A 25454-nucleotide genomic window follows, 5' to 3' on the forward strand; every position below is an offset into this window, starting at 1 on the left:
CAGTAGGAACGCCAAATCGCAGGTATAAATAATGAAAGGATGGTGTGAAATAAAAACTATATTCAGCAATGTGTAACAACCAAAAGAAGAAAGGAAGCTGCAAAAAACCATTAAAAATAATATATACTTTATTATAGTGTCAATACACAAATATATACATAACGTATGCAATCAAGTATACAAAGGGGACACAAGGGGCCTAGTTGAAATAAGGGGCAGCCACAGAGTACAAAAGCCACCCTCCTCTGAAAGCCCAGTGATCTATAGATATCTAATGACTCAAAATGTAAAGTCTTATTAGAAGACAATTAAGGCAAACGGGGGTACAAATATCAAATAGTAAAGTGCATCAAGAATGAAGACCGGCTTAAGCAGATCCGCATACATAAAGTACACTCCCCCGAAAGCATGGTGAAGGTCGATCAGTGAGCGATCCTAGGACGGGGGCCAATGAGTTACACCCCGACACGCGTTTCACTGATGCTTCGTCAGGAGGAGGGTGGCTTTTGTCCTCTGTGGCTGCCCCTTATTTCATCTGGGCCACTAGTGTCCCCTTTGTATACTTGATTGCATGCGTTATGTATATATTTGTGTATTGACACTATAATAAAGTATATATTATTTTTAATGTTTTTTGCAGCTTCCTTTCTTCTTTTGGTTGTTGGATTGCTTAAGGGCTGTATGGTTTTTTTTTGCGGATAACAGGGGTTTTCGAGTTCTGGTTGTGTTGATTTAGCAATGTGTGTATTTCTTGTGTTACAAATAACTTTTTGGACAAGTTCTGGACTGTGGTCTTAATAAGTTGCCATATTAGGTGAAGAGGATTGAATGTTCAAACTTTCACTCAATTTACGGAAAAAAAATAATCACCAATTAAAGACAATCAGGGCGCAAGTGTGCTCTATCAGATTATTCTGGGTGGGAGAGGGTTAATAACATTAGATGAACATTAGTTAACCTTATCCCTCATCAAAATTTAGCAACTCTGCAGCTAAGCAGCTGGAAGGGGCCACGATTCAGAGAGCTATAACTTTGGATTCCTGGAACCTAGGATCTCATTTTTTTCCCCACTGACAGAAGAGAATCTCCTCTTTTATTTTTATATTTGAAAATCACACCCGAAATTGTCACTTTAAACATGAAGTGACACTTTAAACATTTCCCTAGCAACTAGAAATACAAAGACACTTTGTATTTTCTTTTGTAGATTCTTTTCTTTCAGAGGATAAAAAAACTCTGAGATTCTAGGTGCCATGAATTGAAAGCTCCTAGAATCCAGGACTTAGAGGTGCCACTCTGTGAGATACAGGGTAATTTTATTATCTCAGTAGTTTTACTTTTGTTTGTAGTGAGTGTATCTCTAAATTAGTTTTTCTTCTTCCAAATTAGAACCCACTAGCGCTAAAACTTTTGGAGGCATACAGATTTATGTAAGGGAGCATAAGCTGTATTATCACAAAAATTTCATTTTCGTTATCATTTGTATAAATGACATTTTAAACAAAGTGGGATTTTAATGCCCCTTCAAGATGATGGCCAAAAGTACGTACACTATGTCAACCAATCAAACAACAAAAATGAAAACACTTATTTGTCATTCATATCTTCTCTTCCCTCGCTGCTAGCTAACAATGGACTTCCTATCTTGTATATGAGCAATTGATCCATAAAACTCATCCTGGTTAGTTATGTTTGGGAACGTCAATACCTTTCTGAGTTTGTCAATCATTTCTTCAATGCTAATATCCCCATTCTGAGAGACTTTGCTTTCCATCTGAGTCAGCCACTCACACAGCTCCTTGTTCCTTTCATTGAAGATAGCCCACTCATTGAGCCTCTCAGTGACTTGTTGTCGACGTACAGACACCTGTGATAAGAGAATGTAGATATGACTGAGAAGATACTTTATGTTTTCCGTCATTAAATGGCTAAAGGGGTATTCCCACTACAGCAAATTAATGTTAGTGTTTGTATGATAGAAAGCTATACAATTTCCCAATATTCTTTCAGTATCAATTCCTCACGGTTTTCTAGATCTCTGCTTGCTGTCATTCTATGGAAAGCTTCTATGTTTCTTTCCAGTGGACAGAAATCTAACCACGTTCACACAGGTGTATGGCTCATTCTAACAGAGATTAATCCGAGCTGTGTGATATAATGAGCCGTGCACCTGTGTGACCATGGTCAGATTTCTGTCCACTGGAAGGAATCAGAAACTTTCTATAGAATGACAGCAAGCAGAGATCGAGAAAACTGTGAGGAATTGATACTGAAAGTATATTGGGAAATTGTATAACTTTCTATCATACAAACAATAACATTTATTTGCTGTAATGAGAATACCCTCTTAAATGTCATCTAAGGCTCTGTAAAAGTGCAGGATTTAGTAGATAACTTACAACAAAAGTTCTTCAACACCTAATAAAATATATTAATAGTCCCACAATTTGTCATACTCACAGATTCACTCTGCAGTTAGTATATTAACCTTCTCTAGTCTCCACCAGATATGCAGCTTTATGTACACTCTATTATATTACATTTCCTGTTGGTTTCACCTCAGAAAGCGAACACAGGAAACTACTATGTTATGTTTTAAAATAGTCACATTAAAGCAGACAGATGCACACATTTTATTTTTTATTAACTAAAATTCTTACTTTAAATGTGTAATTTATGTGCAATGTACATAGTACCACGTTTTACATACATCCAATAGTTAATTTCTGCCAACTGCTGTCTTTACATCAACACAGCTACAGGGTCACAGCTGAAGTCTCAGCAACTGTAGTGTGACAGAGCAGTGCTAAGACAACTGACAACAGAATAGGAAAAAGTGATACACAGACAAATAATGGTAAACATACCTCCTAAACAGAGAAAGAGGCACAAAAAATGCACCATGGAAATTTTTTTTGCTTGAATTTCCCTTCAGTGCTCTCCACCCCCCCCCCCCACATTGTGTCACCCATCTCCACATCATATTTTGCAACCCTTCCGATATTGTGCCTCCTGCTCTCCCTCATATTAACCCCCCCCCCCCCCCTGTTGTGCCCCTAGCAACTCCCCTTCTTTTTACCACCCCAGAAGCTCACCATAAGCAGCTCCCCCACTTGTGACCCTCAGAAGTTACCCCTTTAATTGTGCCCCCTCTTATTGTGAACCACCTGAAGCCTTTACCTCTTATTGTGCCCCTAGCAGTTCCCCCTATAATTGTGTCCCCTCTTATTGTGACTGCCCAGCAAAAAAAAAAACACATATACTGACCTTTCCCTGTTCCCCTGCAGCAATTAGTTGCTTGAATTGTGTACTTGCCCTCTGGCATCAATAAAATAAGTCATAATATATAATATGGCTGTCTCAGTTTCTGGTAAGAAAGCGTGAAATACGAATGTTTAAAATATTCACTTTATCAGAAATATTTATTAAAAACTGGGCCACAAAATAGCCAAAATTATTAATGGCAATTGAATCAGGCTTACTATGTGTAGATGGGTATCATGGTGTGAGGTTCTGCACTTCCACTTCATATTTAGACCGGAATGAACTCCACACGCTTACTTAATCATTTGATGCCCTCAAAAACACCCATAACCCAGGAGTCACTTTCATTCAACAAAAAAGTCTCTTATTAACTTACTAGTGTATTCTATGAATGCTAGATGCCTAAACTCGCTTCCTGACACATTTCTACAAGGGCTAAGTATACCCGTTTTTCATCAGAGGCTGTCTGAGAAATTATAAGGCACATTTAGGTGGTTATCTTATGACCTGCCAATGCGGGTTACAGTATGTTGGAAAAACCATCAGGAAGTTTCGTGTACATATCTGTGAGCACGTCTGGGACATAAAGAATGAATAAGATACTCCATTTGCTCGATATGCAAGAGAAAAAAATTAAGGGAACTATATGTGCATCAAAATTCAAGGCATAGATTTGGTTACACCTCCTGTAAGAGGGGTTGATTTTGACTGGTCACACAGTGAGAGGCACGCTGGGAAAAACCTGATGGCCTCAATGACTATTTATGCATGTTTTATTTAGAAGGGTTTCTATGATCTTGAAAAATCTTTACATCAAACTCCAGTTGGAATACACTGGCAGGCACAGCTAGACAATGGCACCAATGTACGATAATAGTTACTGAGTCTGCCCTAAATGTGCCTTATAATTTCTCAAACAGCCTCTGATGAAAAACAGGTATACTTGGCCCTTGTAGAAACACGTCAGGCAGGGAGTTTAGGAATCTAACTTACATGGAATAAACTAGTAAGTTAGTAAGAGACTTTTATGTTGAATGAAAGTGACTCCAGGGCAATGGATGTTTTTGAGGATATATGAAGTGGTAGTGTAGAACATCACAGCATGATACCCCATCTACATATAGTAAGCCTGATTCAATTGTGATTAATAATTTGGGGCGATTTGTGGCCCAGTTTTTAAAAATATATTTCTAATAAAGTTAATATTTTAAACATTTATATTTCAGCCAGTCTTACCCTTATCCTAGAACGTAAATTCTATATTTTTTACACTCCTTTGGTGTCTCAGTTTCTGGCCTAAAGAAATTAAGCACAGGCACCAAGTGATGGTTTATTCTTTTAGTTTTAAATATTATTTAAAGTTAGATCATTAGATTTCTATCCGTTGGTGGCCCAAATATTGAAACGCCCACTCATCATAATAGGCATTTCAGATGTTGCTTTATACAACCTGTTAGGAGCACACAGGATCCCTTTTCAGTTGAAATGTGCAATCCCACCAGTGGGAGCCTTAGTGGTCCGATGCATAAAACCTTTCCTTTCAATGCTTAGTAAAACAATAAACTTAATCCTGGGGATTTTTGCAGACCACGTAATTATGGTTACAGGTTTCCGGCTTACAGCTATTGACACTGTATACTTTCATGGATTGTAATAGTCACCTGATTATGGTGTTTTGGTGGTACCGCTGTAAACTGGTCGGGCACACATAATGCTGCAACATACTATTGATCTTTATATGAGCATGCACTTTATTGTGTACTACTTATTTTCTGTATACCACATGTCCTGGTCTATGTAAACTTCTGTCTCTACTGTAGCCATCCTTTTATTCATATATGTTTTTTAACACATTGTAACCAATAAAGTTTATGTATTCACTTTCTTAATATATTGTCAGTCTGCACCTTATTCCTCTGTTCTCTCTGTTGTTGGGTTTACATACTGATGCAATTACATTAAATCACCTCAGGTTTTTATCTTAAATCCCATTTGTATTTTAAAATGTAAAGGCCCCTTCCACATGTTACATCAGACATATAGCCTTTGATAATAGAGATAACATGTCTGCTGATCTAATTACCTGATGACAAAGTTCTTCCCACTGTCTCTGCAGCAGTTCAATGCGCTCATTAAGAATGGATATATCATCTGCATTGATGCAGGTTGAAAATGAGTTTTTCAGTTCTGTCAAATGAACCAGATCTTCAACCCACCCTTCAATGGCATTCTCAAGCTCCTACCGAGAGAAAAGAAAATTATTGGTGTTCAAACCATCTCACATTATTTGATATTTCTTGAATATGTTAATCTAAATCTTACATTAGATTTTCCTCATTATAATGTTGCTGCATCACTCTACAATACTGTCCTATTTTACAAATGCTACATTATGGGGCAGATTTATGAAGCTGTCTGAAAGTCAGAATATTTCCCATGCCCATGGAAACCAATCACAGCTCCCCTTTAAAATATTCATGAGCACTGGTAAAATGAAAGCTGAGCGGTGATTGGTTGCCATGGGCAACTAGAAATATTCTGACTTTCAGACAGCTTGATAAATCTGCCCCTATATTTCTTATTTAACCCTTTTTATTACTGTTTTAACAGTTCCCATCTTACAACTTCCTGAACTATTCTCCTATGATATGTACACATAGCAAGAACAATAGGCTTAAAACATAAGAGCAGAAAATTTATGCCGATAACGCAAAGCACCATGGTTCAAGGTATTCCACTTTTCCTTTATTACAGTTATGCAGTTTTGTGGTAAACTGCATGCCAATATAGTAACCTAGAGTGTTCTTAAAACCCCACTAGTCCATTAAATTACATTTTGTTTAGTTAGCAAATATTCACAGCCATGAAATGCAATAAGAAATTTCATGTCATAAATTATCCTGGAAAAAAAGCATATAATGCCATATAATGATCTACTGTCCTTCTGTCTAAGCCTACGGACTCCTACAAAGAGTATCACAAAACCTTTGTCATTGCTGCAGCAATGGAAATACTGCTGTTTACCTTGCAGCGAATCTGTTCTGTATGCAGTTCATCATGGTGATCAGGGAGAGGCTGAGAAAGATTTTTCCTGAAACTCCTCAATTTCTCCAAGGAGTCTGCAATTCCCTTTTCACATTTCTCCCAGTCCTGAAATTACAAAGATATATCAATTTTGTAATTCTCTCTACAATGTGATGCTGAGCCTACAAAGATTCTGTGCCGGTGGTCCTCATATAGCATGCACTGCAGAGCTTTTTACATAAGCAGAAAGCAATCTATAACATAGTATTTTAAAGGTACACAGCAAGGTCAGGATTTACTCCAAGGTGCATCAGAATTTAGTTTAGTGTAGCTCTACATCAATTGCTTAAAATATTCTAAAACAGGATTCTGTATTTTTCAAAAATTCACATAAATATGAACATGTAATCTTTATATTGTAATTCATAAAATACAATACTGCTAATAGCATTGCCACAGTATAATACACCTGTAGTGGAATCTGTAGAAGATGTGATTGTCAAGATGAGATAGAAAGCTTAATCCTGCCGCATACATAACACAACTATAAATTGCACTGAAATTGGTTGTCTGCCAATTTAAAACCAAAAGAATATACACATACTTTTAACAGGAAAGCAAGCTGCTTCTTCTGCTCTTCTAGTCTTACTGTTGTGGCCTTCCATCTCTCCTGAATGTCAATGAGTTCTGCCTGCAAGGAAGCCTCCGCCTCGCTGTCAGCAGAGAGCAGCAGCTGCTTCCCAGCCTCCACAGTAAGGATGTAGCTGCCTTGCTGCCTGTGGAGCACTCGGTCTCTCAGCTGCAAAACCAAAATAAACTATTACATGTCCCGTTATTTAAATAGTGCCAACATTTTCCATTGCCTTGTACACATGTAATTACTCACATATTTTGGACGGTGGTTTTAGATAGCTGAAAAATTTGGAATTACTGGAATTAAATCCAAAAAGCATTTTAGGTAAAAGCCATGTAATTCAAATTAAATGGATTCACATATTACCGAGACCAAACACCCCCCCTGCGCGCCGCTTTCAGGGGGTGCCGATAATCTTTATGGCAACCCCAGGGTCTAAATGAGGACCTCAGTAGCACAATGAAAGATCCTGTTAGAGACAGTGGGGCTTATTTACTAAAGGTCCCGCGGCCGCATTTCCGTGGTTTTCGGGGATCAAGCCTCTGGGACAGGGATTTAGAAGAAGATTGTGTCACACGCGATCAGATTTTGGTGAATCGGCACTGGCTTTCATGCGACAGAAATGGGGGGGAGGGCTGTTGGACAATCCGACTGATTCGGACAGAGCGCGGGATTAAACTTTAAAATTTTGTCACAAGCCATGCACTGGGAAGAAGATGGTGAACTCCGGCGGACCTGAATGGGGAGCCACACATGCAGGATATCGGGCGCACAATGGTAATGAATCACGGCAGAATTAATTCTCGACGGACACTCTGGATCAGGGAATGCGCAGGACCGGGTAAGTAAATGTACCCCAGTCTTTTGAGAACTTTATGAGACTTACAAACTTTACAATAAGAGGTAACTCTCCCCTTTCATCTTTCACCGCATGAGAATTTTTAGAAAGAAAAATATGTGAGGGAACTAAGCGGTGCTGTCGTGGTTTAGGGTAAGAAAATTACTCCCTCACCACGGCAGAAAATAGGAGACACCACTTAGGGAGGGACAACAGAGGATAGAACACTGCAACCAAAAGATAGATCCTGAGATCGTCAAACGTCCAACCGATATTGATGAAAGAAGCTGCTCTACAGATCTCTAAACTCTGCCCAAGAGGTAGCTACAGCTCTGGTGGAAAGCACTTAAAGGTTTAGGGAAGCCACTAGATTGCCCATTTCTGCAGCCTACACTGCAGCCAATCTAATCCATCTCGCTATAGTGTTAGAAGAGGATTTTCCACCTTTATTCTTCCCCCCATACGTGACAAAGAAGCCATCTGACTTCCTCCAAGGGCCCGTTTTATCTATATATTCTAATACAGCCCGCCTAACATCTAGATTGTGAAATTCCTTTTCTCATTCTGAAGAGGGATTGACACAAAAGAAGGGAACAACTACCTCTTGGGACCTGTGGAACTCAGATACCACTTTAGGAAGAATATCCCTGTCTTCTAAAACTTTTGTGTAAGGGGGTTTGCAGAACATGGCTGATAATTCCCCCACCCACATGACTGAGGTTACTGCCACTAACTACCATCAGGGTTCTGATGGAAATGTCATTAATAGATTCAAACAGATGTTGGGCAAAATAATTTAATACTACTGTATTAAAATTAGTGGAGAAAGTGAATATTTTGAATCTGGACATATATAATGCCCTAAAAAAAACGGCCAGGGAATTGTTAAATAAAGACCTCAAGGCATAGACCAGCACCTTAAGGGTGGCTAGTTTTATACCCTTGTCCAGACCTTTTGTAAGAAATCTAGAACTTTAGCGGTATTTGGGTTTTCTAGATCAGGTTGAAGATAAGGTTCCTGACATAAAGAAAAAAAGGCTTTACAGATTCTGAAGTATATTTTATTTTTTGTAAAGTTGTAATAACTTTCTCTGAGAGGCCTTTCCTAGCTAGGATTACCATCTCAAGAGCCAGGCCGTCAAGTGAACTCTGTTGTTCGTGGGATGAAAGACTGGGCCCTGAGATAGGAGATCTTTGGCCAGAAGTATTACTGTAGATTTGTCCTGTCTGATCTTTTTCAAAACTCTCGTTAGAAATATCAGTGGAGGTAAGGCATAGCCTAGTCTGAACTCCCACTTCACTGACAGTGCATTCAGACCCATCATGAGGCTTTAGAGAACAGAATCTCGGCGCTTGTTTGTTGTCTTGAGAGGCAAACATGCCCACATCTGGATTTCCTCAGAATCTGGTGATCTGCAAGAAAATGTTTCTGTTGAAGCATCATTGAACCACCCCTGCTTCAAGTTGGTCCGGCACAGGAAATCTGCCACCCTGTTTTCTGGGCCTTTTATATGCACTGCCGATATAGATGTCAGATGCTGCTCTGCTAGGGAAAAGATGTTGAATGTTCGGTACACTAGATCTGGACTCCTGGTTACTCCTTGATCATAGGCTACCATAGTGGGGTTATCTGTAAGTATCTTAACAGTATGTTGCAGGAAGTCATTTCTCCTATTATTTTAGTAAATACCCGAAGAGTGATGGCTACTCCAAAGGGCATAGCCTGGAATTGTAGTTGTGTCAAATTTCCATTCAAAAGTACTGCAACCCTCAAGTATTTCTGAAAAGATAGTATGAATAATTTAAATCGGTTACAATTTATCAAAAAAATTTATTCAAAGTTTTCAAACTAATAATAGTCCTTAACCCCTTAAGGACGCAGCCATTTTGTAGCTAAAGGCTCAGTCCCATTCTTTGGATTCTGACATGCGTCTCTTTATAACTTTTGGCTGATAAGTTTTGCGTTTATTTACAAAAAAATTTGCCATTTTCAAAATTCTAAATCATCGCGTTTTCAGGCAGATAGATTTACCACCTTAATAAGTTGCTGAATACCATTTCCCATGTGTCTACTTTACATTTTTATCATTTTTGAAAAGTCTGGATAATTTATTTTGATGTCACACGGCTTACAAATATTTTGGGGATAAATACTGTTTTGAATGAAATTTTGGGGATAAATACTGTTTTGAATGAAATTTTACATATTTAGCATTAAAACCCCCTATATAATCAACCCATTTTCAAATCTGCACCCCTCAAACTATCAGAAACAGCTTTTAGGTAGATTGTTAACCTCTTGAGATCTTCATAGTAATTGCATCAAAATGGAGGTGAAATTCAGAATGGTCAAATTTTGTCGGTTATATGTTCATTTAGCCCTAAAATTTACACATTTCCAAAGATAAAAAGAGAAAACCCACCATTCAATTTGTTATGCAATTTCTCCCGATCACAGAGACCCCCCACATGGGAAGGAGCGTCTTGGAGTTGCCATGACTTTACTTTCCTCAATGGCCCATTTTGCAGGCTATAAAATTTTCGCTTTTTAATTTTTTGGGCCATGTGACGGCAATTTTTTGCCGGACGAGATGCTTTTTCCAGTGTTACCATTTTGGGGTTGGTATCCCCCTATTGTTGAAAATTTAGGAACTTTTTTTGAGGCCAGGAGTAGAAAAGCATCAATTCTGTAATGGATTTTTAACTCTTTTTTCGTACAGATATTAATAATCATAATATCTTTATTCTATGGGTTAATACGATTATGGGGATACCACACTTGAATATTTTATCTTATGTGTTACTAAATCATTTTTGCATCACCGTCTTCCAAATGGCATAACATTTTTACTTTTTTGGCTACAGAGCTGGTTGATGGCTTGTTTTTTTGAGGGGCATGTTGTAATTTGCAACAGTATCATTCTGTAGCACATATTTGTTGATCACTTTTTATTGCATTTTTTGTGAGATTCAATAGGTAAAAATCATAATTTTTGGCAGGTTTTTAAGGGTTTTTTTTTATGGCGTTCATCGTACGAGTTCAATAATTATTTAATTTTATTTTACGGATTGTTATGAACGCGGTGATACTATATATGTGGGGTTTGTGTTATGATTTAGACTTTTTTGAGCCTTATATGTCTCTCATATGTTTTGGGGCTTATGGGCATTTTTATTGATTAATAAACTTATTTTTTATTGAATAACATTTTCTTTACTTTTGTACTATTTCCAATATGGGACATGAACAAGCAATCATCTGATCGTGGGGGAAAGACCCCACAAAGGCAGCCCACTACGATCGCGGGTGTTACCCGGGGATGTCAGCGGTAGATATATACCGCTGATATCCCGCGACCCCCGATGCTGGCTCAGCTCCGGTGCAAAGCCAAACCGTCATTGTCTCCGCGCTGTAGCCCTTCGGTGCTGAGCGCTAACCGCAGGACTCAGTGTCGTAGAGCTACGGCGCGGAACGCTAAGGGGTTAATGAGCCATCAGGTTTGCCAACATGAAATAGGGTAGAAAAGAATACTGACCCTTCTTCCTGTGACGTGACCTTCATTAGGACTGCTTTCTGAAGAAAAACATTGACCTCCATCTCTAGTGCCATCTGAGCTTGGAAATTAGCCATACAAGGTATTTTAAACCTTTGTGGTAGGGGAGATAAGAATGGAAGCTTCAATCCTTCATGGATGACCCCTATGACCCATTTATTATTGGATATCTTCTACCATTCAGAGTAGAAGCAGGAGAGTCTACCCCCCACCGGGACTTGGCATCATTATTGGTTAGGTTTTTTAGCGGATTAAACATGATGTCTCTTGGTCTCCTAGATGATTTCCAGCCACTTTTCTATCACTAGGCTTTTGATTGGGCACAAACCTCTTTTGAAGACAGAAAGGAATACTTCTGAATCAGTGACATTTCAGGAAGCATTTCTTCCTGTCTGAGGCTTTTTACAATATCTAACCTAGAGAATAGATATTCTCCTTCGCATAGAATAACACATAAACGATTTTTGGAAGCAACGTCCTCACAAGTAAAGCTGATGCTTTCTGAGAAGTGGTAACGTCTGAAAGCAATTTGTCCCTTGGAGTACCTTGTCTAAACATAAAGAGGGATCTTGCCACACATTTAGCCAATGGGCTTAAGGGCAGCCAAAGAGCCTCCCAAGATCTAGAGGTAGCAGTCTGCTTTCTTGTCTATAGGATTTTTTAAATTTCCTGCATCTACAAAGGGGAGGGTGTATTTTTGGGAAATTTTTAAGATTGTGACATCAATTTTTGGAGGTCTATCCCAACACACTTCCTTTTGACAGCATGTGGGGTGAAGCCTTTCTTCTCAGGTTTCTTCCATTTCTCCTGAATGAGAGAGGAGATATTTTTGTGTAAGGAAAAACCCTGCATTTGCTTTTCTTCCAGTCCCTGGAATATAATGTCCTGGACCGAAAGACATTCTTTGTGCTCCTCAATCTCCATTGTAGATCTTACTAACTTGATCAGATGGTCAGGGTCTTCTAATGGAAACAATCCTCTTCCTCAGATTCTGACCCGGAGTAATCTGAGAGGTAGCCCTTAGAAGTACCTGGAGAATCCACAGTATTAGGGCTTCCTCACCTACCCCCACCTTGATAGCCACCTCCAGTGAGTGTCTTCAGCTGCTGAGTTTCCAACAGGATCTGTCACTGTGCATGTCAGGCTATGCATCTGCATAGGCTAACTGCTCTTATAAACCGCCATACAACAGTATTGCAGTGTATCTGTTTTAATAACTGATCAGTAGTAATCTGGCAGAGAAAGTTTCAACACACATTGGGAAGGTCTTCACTAACAGTGAATCTGCAGAATGGAGGAGCTTTGGTAAATTCCCCGTACCCTTCTGTCTCAATAGCATACTTGTAAAAGTTGTTTTTGGAGAGAATGGATAACAAATGTAAGAAGATTACCACAGACACAGTGCCTGGATCTATGAGTAAGTGTCCATGGTTTTATCATGCTTGATTTTGATGGCAGATTTCCTTAAAGTATCAGTATGCATGCAAGTGTTTTTCTATTCTTAAGTAGCCTTATATACACTTAAACTATACTATATAGTTTAACTTAATTACAACTATTCAGCCCTCTTTAACAATATAAATTATATTGTTATCAAAATGAAAGGATTTTGTTTTGGCTTATTGCATTTAAAAGGATCTAATCAGTTGCCCTAGTGTTATACAGAAAATTTCTAGGACCCTTTCCCTATCCTTTCAACAATAAAGTACTACTAAAATACTAAAGTAAGGGAAAACAATAAATTAGAGTGCACTGCCCGGTAATGTTTATGAAAGAAGGACTTTCTGTAGTTTCCTGAAGCTTTAGTAATAGTCACTAAACCACAGGCAGTACTTGCCACTTCATTGCAATTGATGCCATAGGAACTGGCTTACAAGTCAGTACAGAATAACTGGCAGTGCATTGGAGGTTTAAGATATAACCATGAAATCATCACCATATTAAATAAAAAAAATATGTTGGTTTGCGGCATCCTGTCATCACAGGGCATTTGTAAATAATGCATAATATATAGCAAGCCAGAAAATTTTACTCCCCCTTGATGTAAAAATTATAAGAAAGTTTTAAGGATTTAACAAAGACAATTTGATACCTGGACTTCATCTAGAAGCGTTCGGGCTTGTTGGAGTGGTATAGGGATGCTTCCAAGACCAGTCACTGGCTGATAAGACATCTCCACCAGCCATTTGCGCAGCTTTTCTGCCATCTCTCTGTAGCGTTGCCATTGGCGTATCTGACTATCAATGATCCCTCTCCTTTGTTGAGCACGACGGATCACTCCTTGCCACTGATTACTCAGAAGGGCTAGCTTGAGGTTGAACTCATCCCTGAGAAGTCAATATGGTATGATTATCCACATGTGTACAGTATGTCCTGACAATCATGAAAATGTGTTTACTTATAATGTAAAAGGTCACAATGATTTCTGTGTCAAACTTTTTTGGGGAAAATTATGTCCCTCTTTTAAGACATAAAGAAATCATTACTTAAGGCACAATGAAATTATTTTGAATCACAAAAAGAACTGATGAGTATATCACATACAATACATTTATAACTATTCTGTACCTATCATCCACTTGTCCTTGCTCAAGAAGCCTTTGTCCATCGGCAATAATTGAATGCAAAATCTGTTGGCGGCTGAACATTTCGGCTTGAAATAGCTGACAAAGGAAAAATACATGTTAACTGCTATGACAGATAGCTTCTTGCTGAGTAGTATTGGTTTTCTAGCTATAAGGCGATGAAGAATTTGGCATGTAGCTCAAAGACATTTACTGACCTCTCACTAAGTTATGACACTACCATTCTTTGCGTGGCTTTTGTGACAGGTACTAAGAAAAACTTTTTATATCAAACTATGGTATAAAGCAAATAGCTCTTGTCAAATGACTATCAAATATTCCCAAGTAAAGGATGGAGATAGCGGTTAGAAAATAAATAATGCACTGTATATTCTATATAGTTTTAATCAATTCGTGAAAATATTAAAAACATCTTTACACATTAAAACCAAATTGGCTGAACTCTCAGCTGGACTCTTATGATACAATTAACCACTTTATTTTGCATAGTTACACAAGCAAGCAGACCCCCAACAGATCAGGGAGTCCAGCTCTGTACTGTACAAAGTTAAATGAGACCAGCCCTTTCTTGTTCTGCAATTTTGATCATATCTAAGATGGGTGTTCACAACAGATCCAGCAATGCAGAAGTGAACACAGCCCTAGGTGAAGTCTTATAATACAGTTGGGCAATATTCTTTCAGATTACTGTAAAGTGTGTTGTTTGTTTTATTTGAAACCTTTCCTATTGTTTACCTCATGTGCCCTTTGCTGCTCTAAAAGACTTTGGTAGTTTCCTGGGATCTCCACAGCAAGCTTCTGTTCTGTCTGGATCAAGAACTCCATCCAAGTTTCACATTTTTCCAAAAAGGTCTGATGATGCAGTAGGAAAGACTGTAATTTGCTGTAAAAGAAAAAAAAATCAGATTACTCTGGGTTAGTCTAACATTTAAGGGTTAAAGGCATCAGAAGGATTAAAAACAAATCTATGGACTTTCATTTTATTTTTTAAAAATACGGTACTAGTATTTTGCATATGTGCCACCAAAATTGGCTACTAAATAGCTGCTTTATGTTGGCATAATTTTTAAAGGGAACCTGTCATCAGGTTTTCACTTTTGAACCTTTTAACAGGTTCCTGCAGCGGTCTTTAAATGGTTAAAAAATAATTTTTACCTTTACAATCTATAGTTTATATTCACATAAAATGTAGTTTTAAAAATTAACTGGAACCCTGCCATAATGCTCACCTGAGTCACAGGGGGCATCTCCTATCTTCAGTGAGTTACTGAGTGACTTGGCCAATGTCAATGCACAAGCTATATGAAAGAAGATGATTTTGGCAGAATCACTTAGTGACTACTTTATAAACCATTTGAAGACTGCTGCAGGAACCCGTCATTAGGTTTAAAGGTTACCTTTAACCCCTTCCGGCCGAGGCCCTTTTTCCATTTTGCATTTTCATTTTTCACCCCTACAGTCAAAAATCTCTCTCTGTATGAGGGCTTGTTTCCTGCATAACAAATGGCAGCGCAATACCGCAGTGACGGTATTGAATATTCTATGCCATGTCCCGTGAAGCAGGAAAAAAATTCCAAATGCAGTGAAATGGGTAAAAAAATGGATTTGCACCATTTTCTAGTGGGCTTGGCATTTACAACAAATGACATGTATCCTTTATTCTTTGGGTCGGTACGATCACAGGGATACTAAATTTATATAGGTTTTATTGTGCTTTAATGCATCTAAAAAAATAATAAAACCTGTACAAAAAAAAAGATTCATTTTGCCATCTTCTGGTGCTAATAACTTTTTCATACTTCAGTGTACGGAGCTGTGTGACATGTCACATTTATGTGAGATGAGATAACATCTTCATTGCTACCATTTGAGGACTGAACAGCCTTTTGATCACTTTTTAAATGTTGCAAAATGGCAAAAAAGTGGAGTTTCGATCAAGTGGGGTATTTCTTAAATAATTTTTTCAGTTAAATCAATTTTCATAATTAATTTATTTTTACTTTGCAATTATTTATTTTTTTGTGTAGGTGTGTATTTATTTCTGGAAAATCATAACAGCTTTCCCAGACCTTATAAAATTGATTGATCTAATCCATCTTTGGGATCCCGTGTGCCTCAGAAGTCAATAAACCAATATACATCAGAAATTCATGAACATCTACTGAAGTTGTGTTTCAACTATTTGGTATTTTTTTGTTTAAAGTCCTTTATAGAAGCAGAATAATCTTTTCTGAGCAATTAGTATAAGCAATAAGTATAGGAGCAGAATAACCCGTTCTGAGCAATTACATATTAGATAGTTGGCCAACTCCAATTAAATTGGTCAGTTTATCCATTATACATCCTATAAGTATAGCCCCCTCCATTGTCAAACTAAAATATATGTGTTATCATTCACTTTACCTGAACCTTTCTGTTGTTTGTGATGAGACCAATGTCCAAGTTCTATTCAAACACTGCATGCGTTTAATTTCCTTGTCATTTAGTGGTAGTCTGTATCCTAATTCATTGAGACGATCCAAGTCTGGAGCCATGCTGCTAAATTTTAACATTTGCCTCTGCAATAAAGAAATTCAATTAAAATGTAATGCATAATGTATTCAATATGATTACATGTATTCCACAGCTATCCATAGCAAGTCATGGACTATAACCCTCTGAATTTGCTTACTTTAAGTTCTTCCATTCTCTCTTGAATTGTGGACAGGTCAGAGGATCTGTTTGGGTCCTGTCCATTAAGAACCTCTCCGGCTTCAAGAAGCCACATTTCAAGGTCTTCAAGACTCTTCACAAATGTTTCATAATCCAAGACACCCGCCTGCAAAAAGAGACAGGCTTGATTACACATAATATATAACAATGATTTAATTTTTTATTAAATTATTTTTTTCAAAAATACTTGTATTTAAGGTGCAACTCCAATGTCATAATGATTTTTACTAAATTGGCATATGCATTTCCCACTTTAAAACAAACAGAACAATGCCCATATTGTGCTGCTTGCCCTTTTCTTTCCAGAGTTATGACATTTTCTGTTCTGAAGTTACTTATCAAAAGTCTTCCTCTGCAGCAGTGAAGTAGTTTGAATTCACCACAAAAAAGGTGAAAGGTTTTACTCATCTTTTAAAGACAAAACTTTATAAGAGGGGGGTTGGGATTAATCAGAAGTGTCCGAGAGCAGAACTGTTAAAGTTGCAACCAATCGGAGCTCAGCCTCTTTCCCACAGCAGTTTATAGAATAAAACCTGAGCTCTGATTGGTTTCAATGGACAACTAGAATAGGTTTACCTCAAATAAAAATATCCCACATATATGGCTCTATGGCAGGCCAGCCAGCAGAATAAGAAAATATATATTCACACAAAACTGAATACCTGCAGGATTGCTTGTTGGCGTAGGAGTGCCTGCTCCAATGCTGTCAAACGCTGGCTGAAAGAAAGGTGATCAGACAGGATGGTTGCAGCAGCAGATGAATCAACATGCTTTTTAATCTGCTCTCCTGTCTCCTGGAGAACGGTCAATGAACTTTTAGATGCACCCAAGTTTTTCAAAAGTACCTGAATGAAGCAGAAGACACATTGATGATACAAGACAGAAAATGTTAGTCTCTCAATATTAACAAAGTTCTATTGTTAGCTACAGAACATGAAAAAAGACAACACTTTGGCTGATTTTAGTTCCGACCCAAAACAAGTATAAAAATAACAGCTAAAAAGAAATAATTGATCTAGTCACTGTTTCAGATCTTTGCTTCTTCAAAGTGCACATTGCATAGAGATTTGCTATTGTGAATTTTATCAAGGACTCCAATTTTACACAATGTAAATAAAATACAATATTGCAAATCTTTGCTGCTAAAAGCTAAAATACAGAATGACATCTACAGACATATTTTTCTTTCAAATGATTTCAATATATTTCATTCATTATGTGTGAGCTTGTCCTGCCATAAACTGGATGCACATATTGTTGTTTCAACAGCTAGCACAAGGCCCTATGTATTTCAGCGTGTTCATTCTGTGGTTTCTATGAAAAGGACCTCCAATGATATGTGGCTTGGTCAGTTTTGTTCTATTGTCATTGTTGCATGGATTACATACAGTGGACCACGGGTACAATGTTTGCAGCCTGTTATTCCACATGCTCCGGTGCAGGTAGTTTTAAAAAAAACACTACATGCGGTCTCAAATGTCTGCTTCATGCATCATAATTCCCTGAAGTGCATATGATACATACATAAATAGAAAGCATAGAGAGTCTATTGAATGGATTTTGACTAAAAATAAATTTCATAAAGTATTTTATATGTATACAAACATTGCATTCCTGTATCCAAGTAGCATTTTCTTCATCTCCTATGTCCTTGCTGGTGGCAGTCTTAAGCAACTGATTGGTGCGATCTTCCTGCATCTGAACGCTATTGGTACATTGAATGCAGAGCTCTTTGTACTTCTGCCACAGATGAAGTAGATTCTTGCTTGAATGTAGTTGTTCTGCGATATCTTCTAATAAACAATTCCACCTTAAAACATACATAAACACATAATTCCATTAATTCTATTTAGGCACAACATTGGGGGAAATCTACCGTATCTCTGATTTGGCTTAGCTTTTTCCCTTAACCATGATTGAGTTTTCTGCAGGGTTCCCAGGGTTATCAGTGATTCAAGATGTTGCAACTTTTTTTAAAAGTCACAGATTTTGGTGCAAAACATTTACCCTATAGCAGACACAGTAAACAGCACAATGTCATTTGCAACATTTAAAGACCTTAACTCTTCAACAGTCAATTGTATTTAAAAGAAAAACCACTAAGATACATCTGACTAGCAGAAAAGCAAGAAAACAGGCAGCTGGTAGGCTTAAAATACATGTGCCCCATTGACAACTAGAATACTGAACAATTACTGAACAATACTGACCAAGCTGTATGACCTACGTGTGTGTTAATAGCCCCAGCAGTACCATTTCCTGACCTGTGACCTGTCTCCCAGTAACTTAAGGCCCGGCAGCCTCCCCGAATAAATAAATGCCAAGCAGCCTTCTCCTGTAATGGAATTCCCAACATGTCAGCATTCTAAACCAGTAAGGAAATTTACAGCAGCCTCCTCGTGCAATGAAATTCCCCAATACTCCCCCAGTAATGCCATGCCCAACAGTCCTCACCAGTAATGAATTGCCCAGCAGCCCCCCCCAGTAATAAAATGGCCAGTAGCCTCCCCTAGTAATGAAATTCTCAACAACCTCCCCTCAGTACTCCGTTATTACCTCTGGCTCTTCCCTGGCACTGTGGGTAGAGACTGTTCCATGCACCCTGCTGCGCACACAATATGATGTCATCAGTGTGTGCATGAGTCCATGGACCCATATAAACTGAGTATAAGCTGAGTGGGTCTTTTTTATTACAATATTATGCTGAAAACCCTGACTTGGTTAACATTTTTTTTTAAAAAAGACAGATGTCCATCAAGTTCAAGCAAGGAAGGGAAGGAAATGGATGAGGAAGGGATTTAGGGGAAACAATTCTATATAACATAACTGTCAATGTTATTTAGGTGTAAAAACCTTCTTGAAGCTCTCTGCTGTCTCTACTGTGACCAGCGCCAGAGGCAGGCTATTCCAGAGATTGACAGTTCTCACAGTTAAAAAGCTCTATCGCCTTTGGTGATTAAACCTTGTTTTCTCCAGATGCAGACAGTGGCCCCTTGTCTTTTGATTTGATATCATCAGGAAAATCTTTCCACCATACTTTTTGTATGGACCATTATATATTTATATACATTAATCATGTCCCCTCTTAGTCGTCTCTTTTCCAGACTAAATAAATCTAGTTGTTTTAATCTTTCCTTATAGCTGAGACCCTCCATACCCCTCCAGGACATGCTTTTTATGGATTGGTGCCCAGAACTGGACGGCATATTTCAGGTGAGGCCGAATCAATGCCTTGTACAGCGGTAATATTACATCCCTATCCCGAGAGTCCATGACAAAATCTTGCTAGCTGTAGAGGCAACTGATTTTAATGGCACATATATCACTATTGTTTTGAAGCTAGTGGATCTCCATATCCACTGCCTTAATCCCCCTTTCACACACCAACATAGGCTGCCCTTAGCTTCTTCTTTGTCCTTCTCCCCCGATCCTTGTTTTAATACTCCACCACCCTTGCTAGGATCTTCTACACTGTCTTCTCTGTGTAGCGCATGGCACAGGTAGTATTCCAGAGCATAGTACCTTGGAGGTTCTTCACTTGAGCTTTGAACCTAATTCTTTAAAACTATTCTTTAGGCTCCTCCATCATCTAGTATGTCATTGGTTTCAACATGGCCAAAGACAGCTGGGTCGTCTCCAGCCCCTCCCAGTAATTTATCCACCCTTTCCACCACATGCTATACTCTGACACCAGGGAAACAGCAAACCATTTGGTTGAGGTGGTATTGGCGAAAAAGTATTCCGTCTTCCTGAATATAATGTCCCCTACAACAACTGCCTTGGCTCACCTGCACTACCTGCACTACCACCCCCCCCCCCCTTCTACAACAAGCTATGGTAACATAGCTATTCTGAACTGCAACCTAATTGCATGGTGAAAAATTCTGACAGTATCCAGAATCTCACATCCCTTTGTCACAAAAAAGCTACATATTTTGAGCCAGTGAGCAGAAGTAAGCAAATACACATGGATTCATGGCTTCTAATAAACAGTTCTGGATTTCCAATGCTATACAAAGTTTTCATTTCAATTTTGTAATACAGAAGTGTGTGAGGATTAAGCTTCCTTAATAAAATGTGAATAATATATTCAAAATATATTAGGATGATTGGCCCTACTTCTTGTGATCCTAGTATGAAGAGGGTCATTTACATCAATCCAAACTTTCAGTAACGTTTGGAAAGAGTAGCTGAAGTGCTTAAGACGGACGGAGGAGAATGTGCTCAGATGCTATTTTAAATAGAATCTGCCTTTACCTCGAAGTGACCTCTTTTAAAGTGCTCTTCAGTGTCTCTCCCACAAAAGAATTGCACTCATCCCGGAGCATGTTGGTTACAGAGCCAAACTTGTTTAAAACGGATTCATGCTTCTCAAGCTCTTCTTGTAGACTCTGTTAATGCACAACATGAACTCAGTTCATTTGATGAAAGCAAAAGCAAAAACAATTAAAAAGTTTGGCTATAACAGAAATTATAATGTATTAAAGGGGGTTGGTCACTTATACAAAACTTTTCTTGGCCTAGTATAAGACCAAGGCCAGATTAAGGTAGGTGGAGCCCATGGACGCAAAATCTGTTAGGGGCCCAGACAGTGGTACACATTACTATTCTAAATTACATGTTAACCTATCTTCTGGCCTAGCTGGCAGATGTTTAAGCCTATCTAGTATAGTGGTTGTTGTACTCAATACTAGTCCTAGTCACTGTCAGAACTGTGAACAGCCACACACTGCTGGTGGGGGCCCCCTTATGAGTAAAGTGGTGGGAGCCCCGGGGCCCACAATCATGGAGCCCTCCCTATAATCCGGCCTTGTATAAGACCCCTACTAGGGTCACCCATATCATTATGATTTAGTTTCTGTTTGGATAGCATTGGGTTAAGAGACCTGGTGACAACAGGACTAAGGACTTCTTAAGATATTCGGTGTCCTGCTAGCTTCTGGCAGATGGTGGGTGCTGTGAGTCAATCCTGTATAGAAGCCAAGAATGTCTAGAACATCCACTTGCCCTTCCACCCACTGTTATGGGAGTAATTACAGTATATAATTCTCCCCTACATTCACATTAAGCTAGCAGTAAACAGGATACAATAGGGAGTTCTGTCATCAATGGGTCATGTCACCCAATGGTCCCTGCGACTACACAGATACTTTACCACTGTAAGTATGATATCTGTAGCCCTGTTAGGGTTTTATACTTATCCTAGTAAGGTTTTGTATAAGAGGCCGGCCCCTTTAACAACCTAACAGTCTTACAGATTAAATAACTGTGTATAGGTTGTCTATGACCAGTGTCAGAATAGAATGCATAGGGCCCACCTGTAAAATCCACTATAGGGGCTCACCATAGTACAGCTACAAGCAATTATTAGACACTCATTTGAAAATTCCTAAAATTTAGCCAAATGGGCTATGGGTCATCTGTAAGTCGGGTGTCCTTAAGTAGGGGACCACCTGTATACCCTTTCTCTGTGCAGGTTCCACTTCTGATTTTCTCTTTCAAATACTGATGTGAAATATTGATCAAATACTGATATTGTGAAATTGCTCTAAAGCAGATTTTTTTTTACTGGGTAATGGTAACAAATACTTGATTGGCAATGACATTGACATGAAAGGATTCTGAAAAAGCAATTCCCATAGAAACTGTAAGTCTAGTGTCTCTCACCTGCATGTTGTCTACTTGAACCTTTACAGCTTCCATGGATCCTGTCAAGAGCTGGAAACGGGACAAGGTATAGCTGGCTTCCATCAAGTAGCTGTTTAGCTTTTCATAAACCTCTTTGTAAATGCTCCAGTGATCAAGTACTGACTGTAACAATATCCTCAGTTGACACACCTAAGAAAAACAATAGAGCCATAAAACAAATGTGACTTTCTTCTGCTCTTTCCTTTCTTTGTCCATGGCCTCAGGTAAAAAGAACAACAAAAGATTTCAACTTTTATTCTAGCAATAAACTTTTGTGACTATAGTCCCCTGTTCTTCGATATTTACACTGCTATTCATTTCACCAAGCAGAAGTGACTGGCCACAAAACACATTGTGCTTCTGAGCCATTTGTTGGCAGTATTTGGTCTAAGAATTGTGAGTGAATGCAATCCAGCAGGTACATAGCAGACAACTGGGGTTTCTTAATGATAAATAATATGTTGATAATAAAGATATACAATTTTAGTTATTTTAGCGTTTATTTGATTAAAAAATAGGAATGGTGTAGAAAATGTAATGGTTTTTTAATACAACAATTCAATTATTATTAGCATCTATAGAACACCATCAATTTCAGGGGACTGTACAATCAATATTGGGGTTCACATATATTACATAAGACAAGAACCAATGCAGGTATAAATATTACAAACTACAGTGATCAGGAAACAAGTGGAGTGAGTGCCTATATTTTACATGAAAACAAATTATAATATAAATGTACTGTAAATTAACACATTGTTAAAGCAATTGTTCTATAAGAACTCCCAGCAAACAGTTGATTTTGCAGAGGAAGCGATTGCCCTGCAGGAAAACTGCAGTACTACATTGTGGACAGTTTGAAGATCTTTGGGGGAATTTTGTAAGTTAGAATTATGTGACATTTTGGCACAAACAATGTTAAGGTCTGGAGTTAAATTGTAATTTCTTGATAAGTTCTGCAGATGCAACGATACCCCCACCCCGCTTATAAATATAACTTTGACTCAATTTTACAAAATGGGGAAATTAGAATGTGAGCACCAATGAGAATGGGACAGATATGAACATAAACCAAATAACTGGGTGAATCAGCTCAGTGAATCATGTCCATTTAAATAAAATTCACAGTTCTCAGACTTCCCATGGCTGGGTAGTAAGATTGTGTGAATAGGGCCAACCTTCATTTGTCAGTGCACAATGAGTTATACAATGTATTAAAAATTATATCAAATGTCTTTTTTCATAATATTCAAGTACCATATATACTCAAGTAGAAGTCTAGTTTTTCAGCACAAAAAAATGTGCTGAAAACCCAAACTCGGCTTATAATTGAGTAAAAAATATATAGGTTTTACCAGGTTTTTGTGGTAATAATAGGGGCCTCGGCTTCTACTCGAGTATATACGGGTAGATCAATTTCCACAAGGAGAGTTAAACCCAATAAAATAATTTCCAAAATACTAAATATTGAAAGATAAGTAGCAACATCATGTTAAATGTAGTGAATTACACTACCTACTACATGTAGACAAAACTGTCTCCCAAGCCACAAGTCTTTGTACAGTTAATTTACCATGACATGGCTTGTTGTCCATGCATTTTCACATGTATGAGAATCAGAATACTGACCTTACAGTCCAAATTTGCCCAATATTGGTTTAGCTCATTAATGGTCTCCATGACCATAGCAATAGCCTTTTCTTTTTTATTCTGGATTAAGGACATTCCAGTTTGTCCAACCTTCTCTAAATCTTTTTCTTTAGCTTTGACAGATTCTTCAAGTTCCTGAAATTAATTAAAAAAATCATGAGAAATTACTGTGGAAATTATATATAAAAGTGGCTGCAGTGTGAAAATGTCATGAAAATCTTGACTTCTGTTTGATGGAACCCAATGGATCATTACAAGTCAATAGGGCTAGACCAGTATAGGTTATGTGATGCCAAGCTGCTCTGTGTTGTGGTTGAAGATAGTAACAGAGGTTGTAAATTTATTTTAAAATAACATACTAGTACAAAAGACTTCCAAATTGTAATGATTCTTTATGGAATCTAAATTAGCATTATTTCTTCTCCACTTAATTTTGTCCTAAAAAACTAATTTATTTTTGTACTGTTCCTTAAATGTTTGTTCTTTTTCTGACCTTGCTATGGAAGCCAACGTATTTTGGCAAAACTCAGAGGGGACCTTTGCACACAGAACACATTTTGCATTGTCGTATGGAAAAGCTAAAGGAATTCTTCAAGTATTTCTAATTATTTATATTTCTTTCTATGTTTGGAATCACAGTAACAATGATGCATAACATAATACAATTTTCTATTAAAAAGATTTAATACTTTTTAAAAAATTTTCTTGCATTCACTGTATGAGAGGCCTATTTAGGTACATAAAACCAGTTCTATGGAGACATCTTCTGGTCAGTGCTGAAAATAAGCTTATTTTCTATCCTATGAGTGCTGTGAAATTAAATCATTTATTAACGTTTACTGAAATGCACTTTGCAATTTTTATTATACCTTATTACATATTTTGCTTTTCCAAAAGGATAACATTTAATGACAAGATAATAAGAAAAAGTACTTGTATGAGTTACCTGACATTCCTTTAGGCTGTTCTGGGCTGACACCTGATCACCAATACTTTGCTGCTTCTGCAACTTCTTTTCTTGCTTTTCAAACCAGGATTTCAGACTTTGTACATTGTTTTTGTATTCTGTCCATGACTCTAATAGCCGCTCAAGCATCTGGATCTACAGAATAATAATGGTTTAAATGTGCATCTATGCAAATAATCTCCAGTCCAGGAAAAATACAATTGTCTATTTAGTGCCATCTATAAGTAGTTTCCCAAACAATACTTGCTTTGAGAATTATAACTTTACTGTATAGTACCTACTGAGTTACTTATTATCTATAGTCAAACAAACATTTGGCTGCAAAAGTGGAATAATTTATGCCCCTTAAGAAGGACTGACCACTTTTGATGGAGGCCAGATTTGTGTGATTGTTACTAAGTATTTTGAACAAACCTAGTATTCTCTATAAGGTTCCCTACATCGGATGGATCTTTTCAATGAAAGTCACATGTCGACACAAGAAATGTAAAGAAAACAAGATGGAATGGGGCTTATTTACTAAGGGTCGCGAATC

General features: G+C 37.9%; 1 protein-coding gene and 1 long non-coding RNA gene across 17 annotated transcripts in view; one reads left to right on the top strand and one right to left on the bottom strand.

The window, feature by feature from the left end:
* Window positions 1–25454, bottom strand: part of SYNE1 (spectrin repeat containing nuclear envelope protein 1) — a 476843-nt gene that overhangs the window by 39664 nt on the left and 411725 nt on the right. For all 16 annotated transcript variants that reach the window (XM_072140948.1, XM_072140950.1, XM_072140965.1 and 13 more), the window contains 15 exons: window positions 24899–25054; window positions 23932–24087; window positions 22279–22449; window positions 20869–21002; window positions 18217–18421; window positions 17274–17456; window positions 16571–16717; window positions 16303–16457; window positions 14635–14782; window positions 13883–13977; window positions 13407–13641; window positions 6893–7087; window positions 6289–6414; window positions 5348–5503; window positions 1709–1867 (listed from right to left, as the gene is read on the bottom strand). In XM_072140948.1, coding sequence (XP_071997049.1) covers window positions 1709–1867; window positions 5348–5503; window positions 6289–6414; window positions 6893–7087; window positions 13407–13641; window positions 13883–13977; window positions 14635–14782; window positions 16303–16457; window positions 16571–16717; window positions 17274–17456; window positions 18217–18421; window positions 20869–21002; window positions 22279–22449; window positions 23932–24087; window positions 24899–25054 — 2421 coding nt within the window. The remainder of the gene's footprint in view (window positions 1–1708; window positions 1868–5347; window positions 5504–6288; window positions 6415–6892; window positions 7088–13406; window positions 13642–13882; window positions 13978–14634; window positions 14783–16302; window positions 16458–16570; window positions 16718–17273; window positions 17457–18216; window positions 18422–20868; window positions 21003–22278; window positions 22450–23931; window positions 24088–24898; window positions 25055–25454) is intronic.
* Window positions 12504–22708, top strand: LOC140121411 (uncharacterized). The gene is made up of 3 exons (XR_011854081.1): window positions 12504–12731; window positions 19753–19824; window positions 22308–22708. It is a non-coding gene; the product is annotated as an uncharacterized lncRNA (long non-coding RNA).

Source organism: Engystomops pustulosus, chromosome 3 (genome assembly GCF_040894005.1).
Source record: "Engystomops pustulosus chromosome 3, aEngPut4.maternal, whole genome shotgun sequence".
Classification (NCBI taxonomy): domain Eukaryota; kingdom Metazoa; phylum Chordata; class Amphibia; order Anura; family Leptodactylidae; genus Engystomops; species Engystomops pustulosus.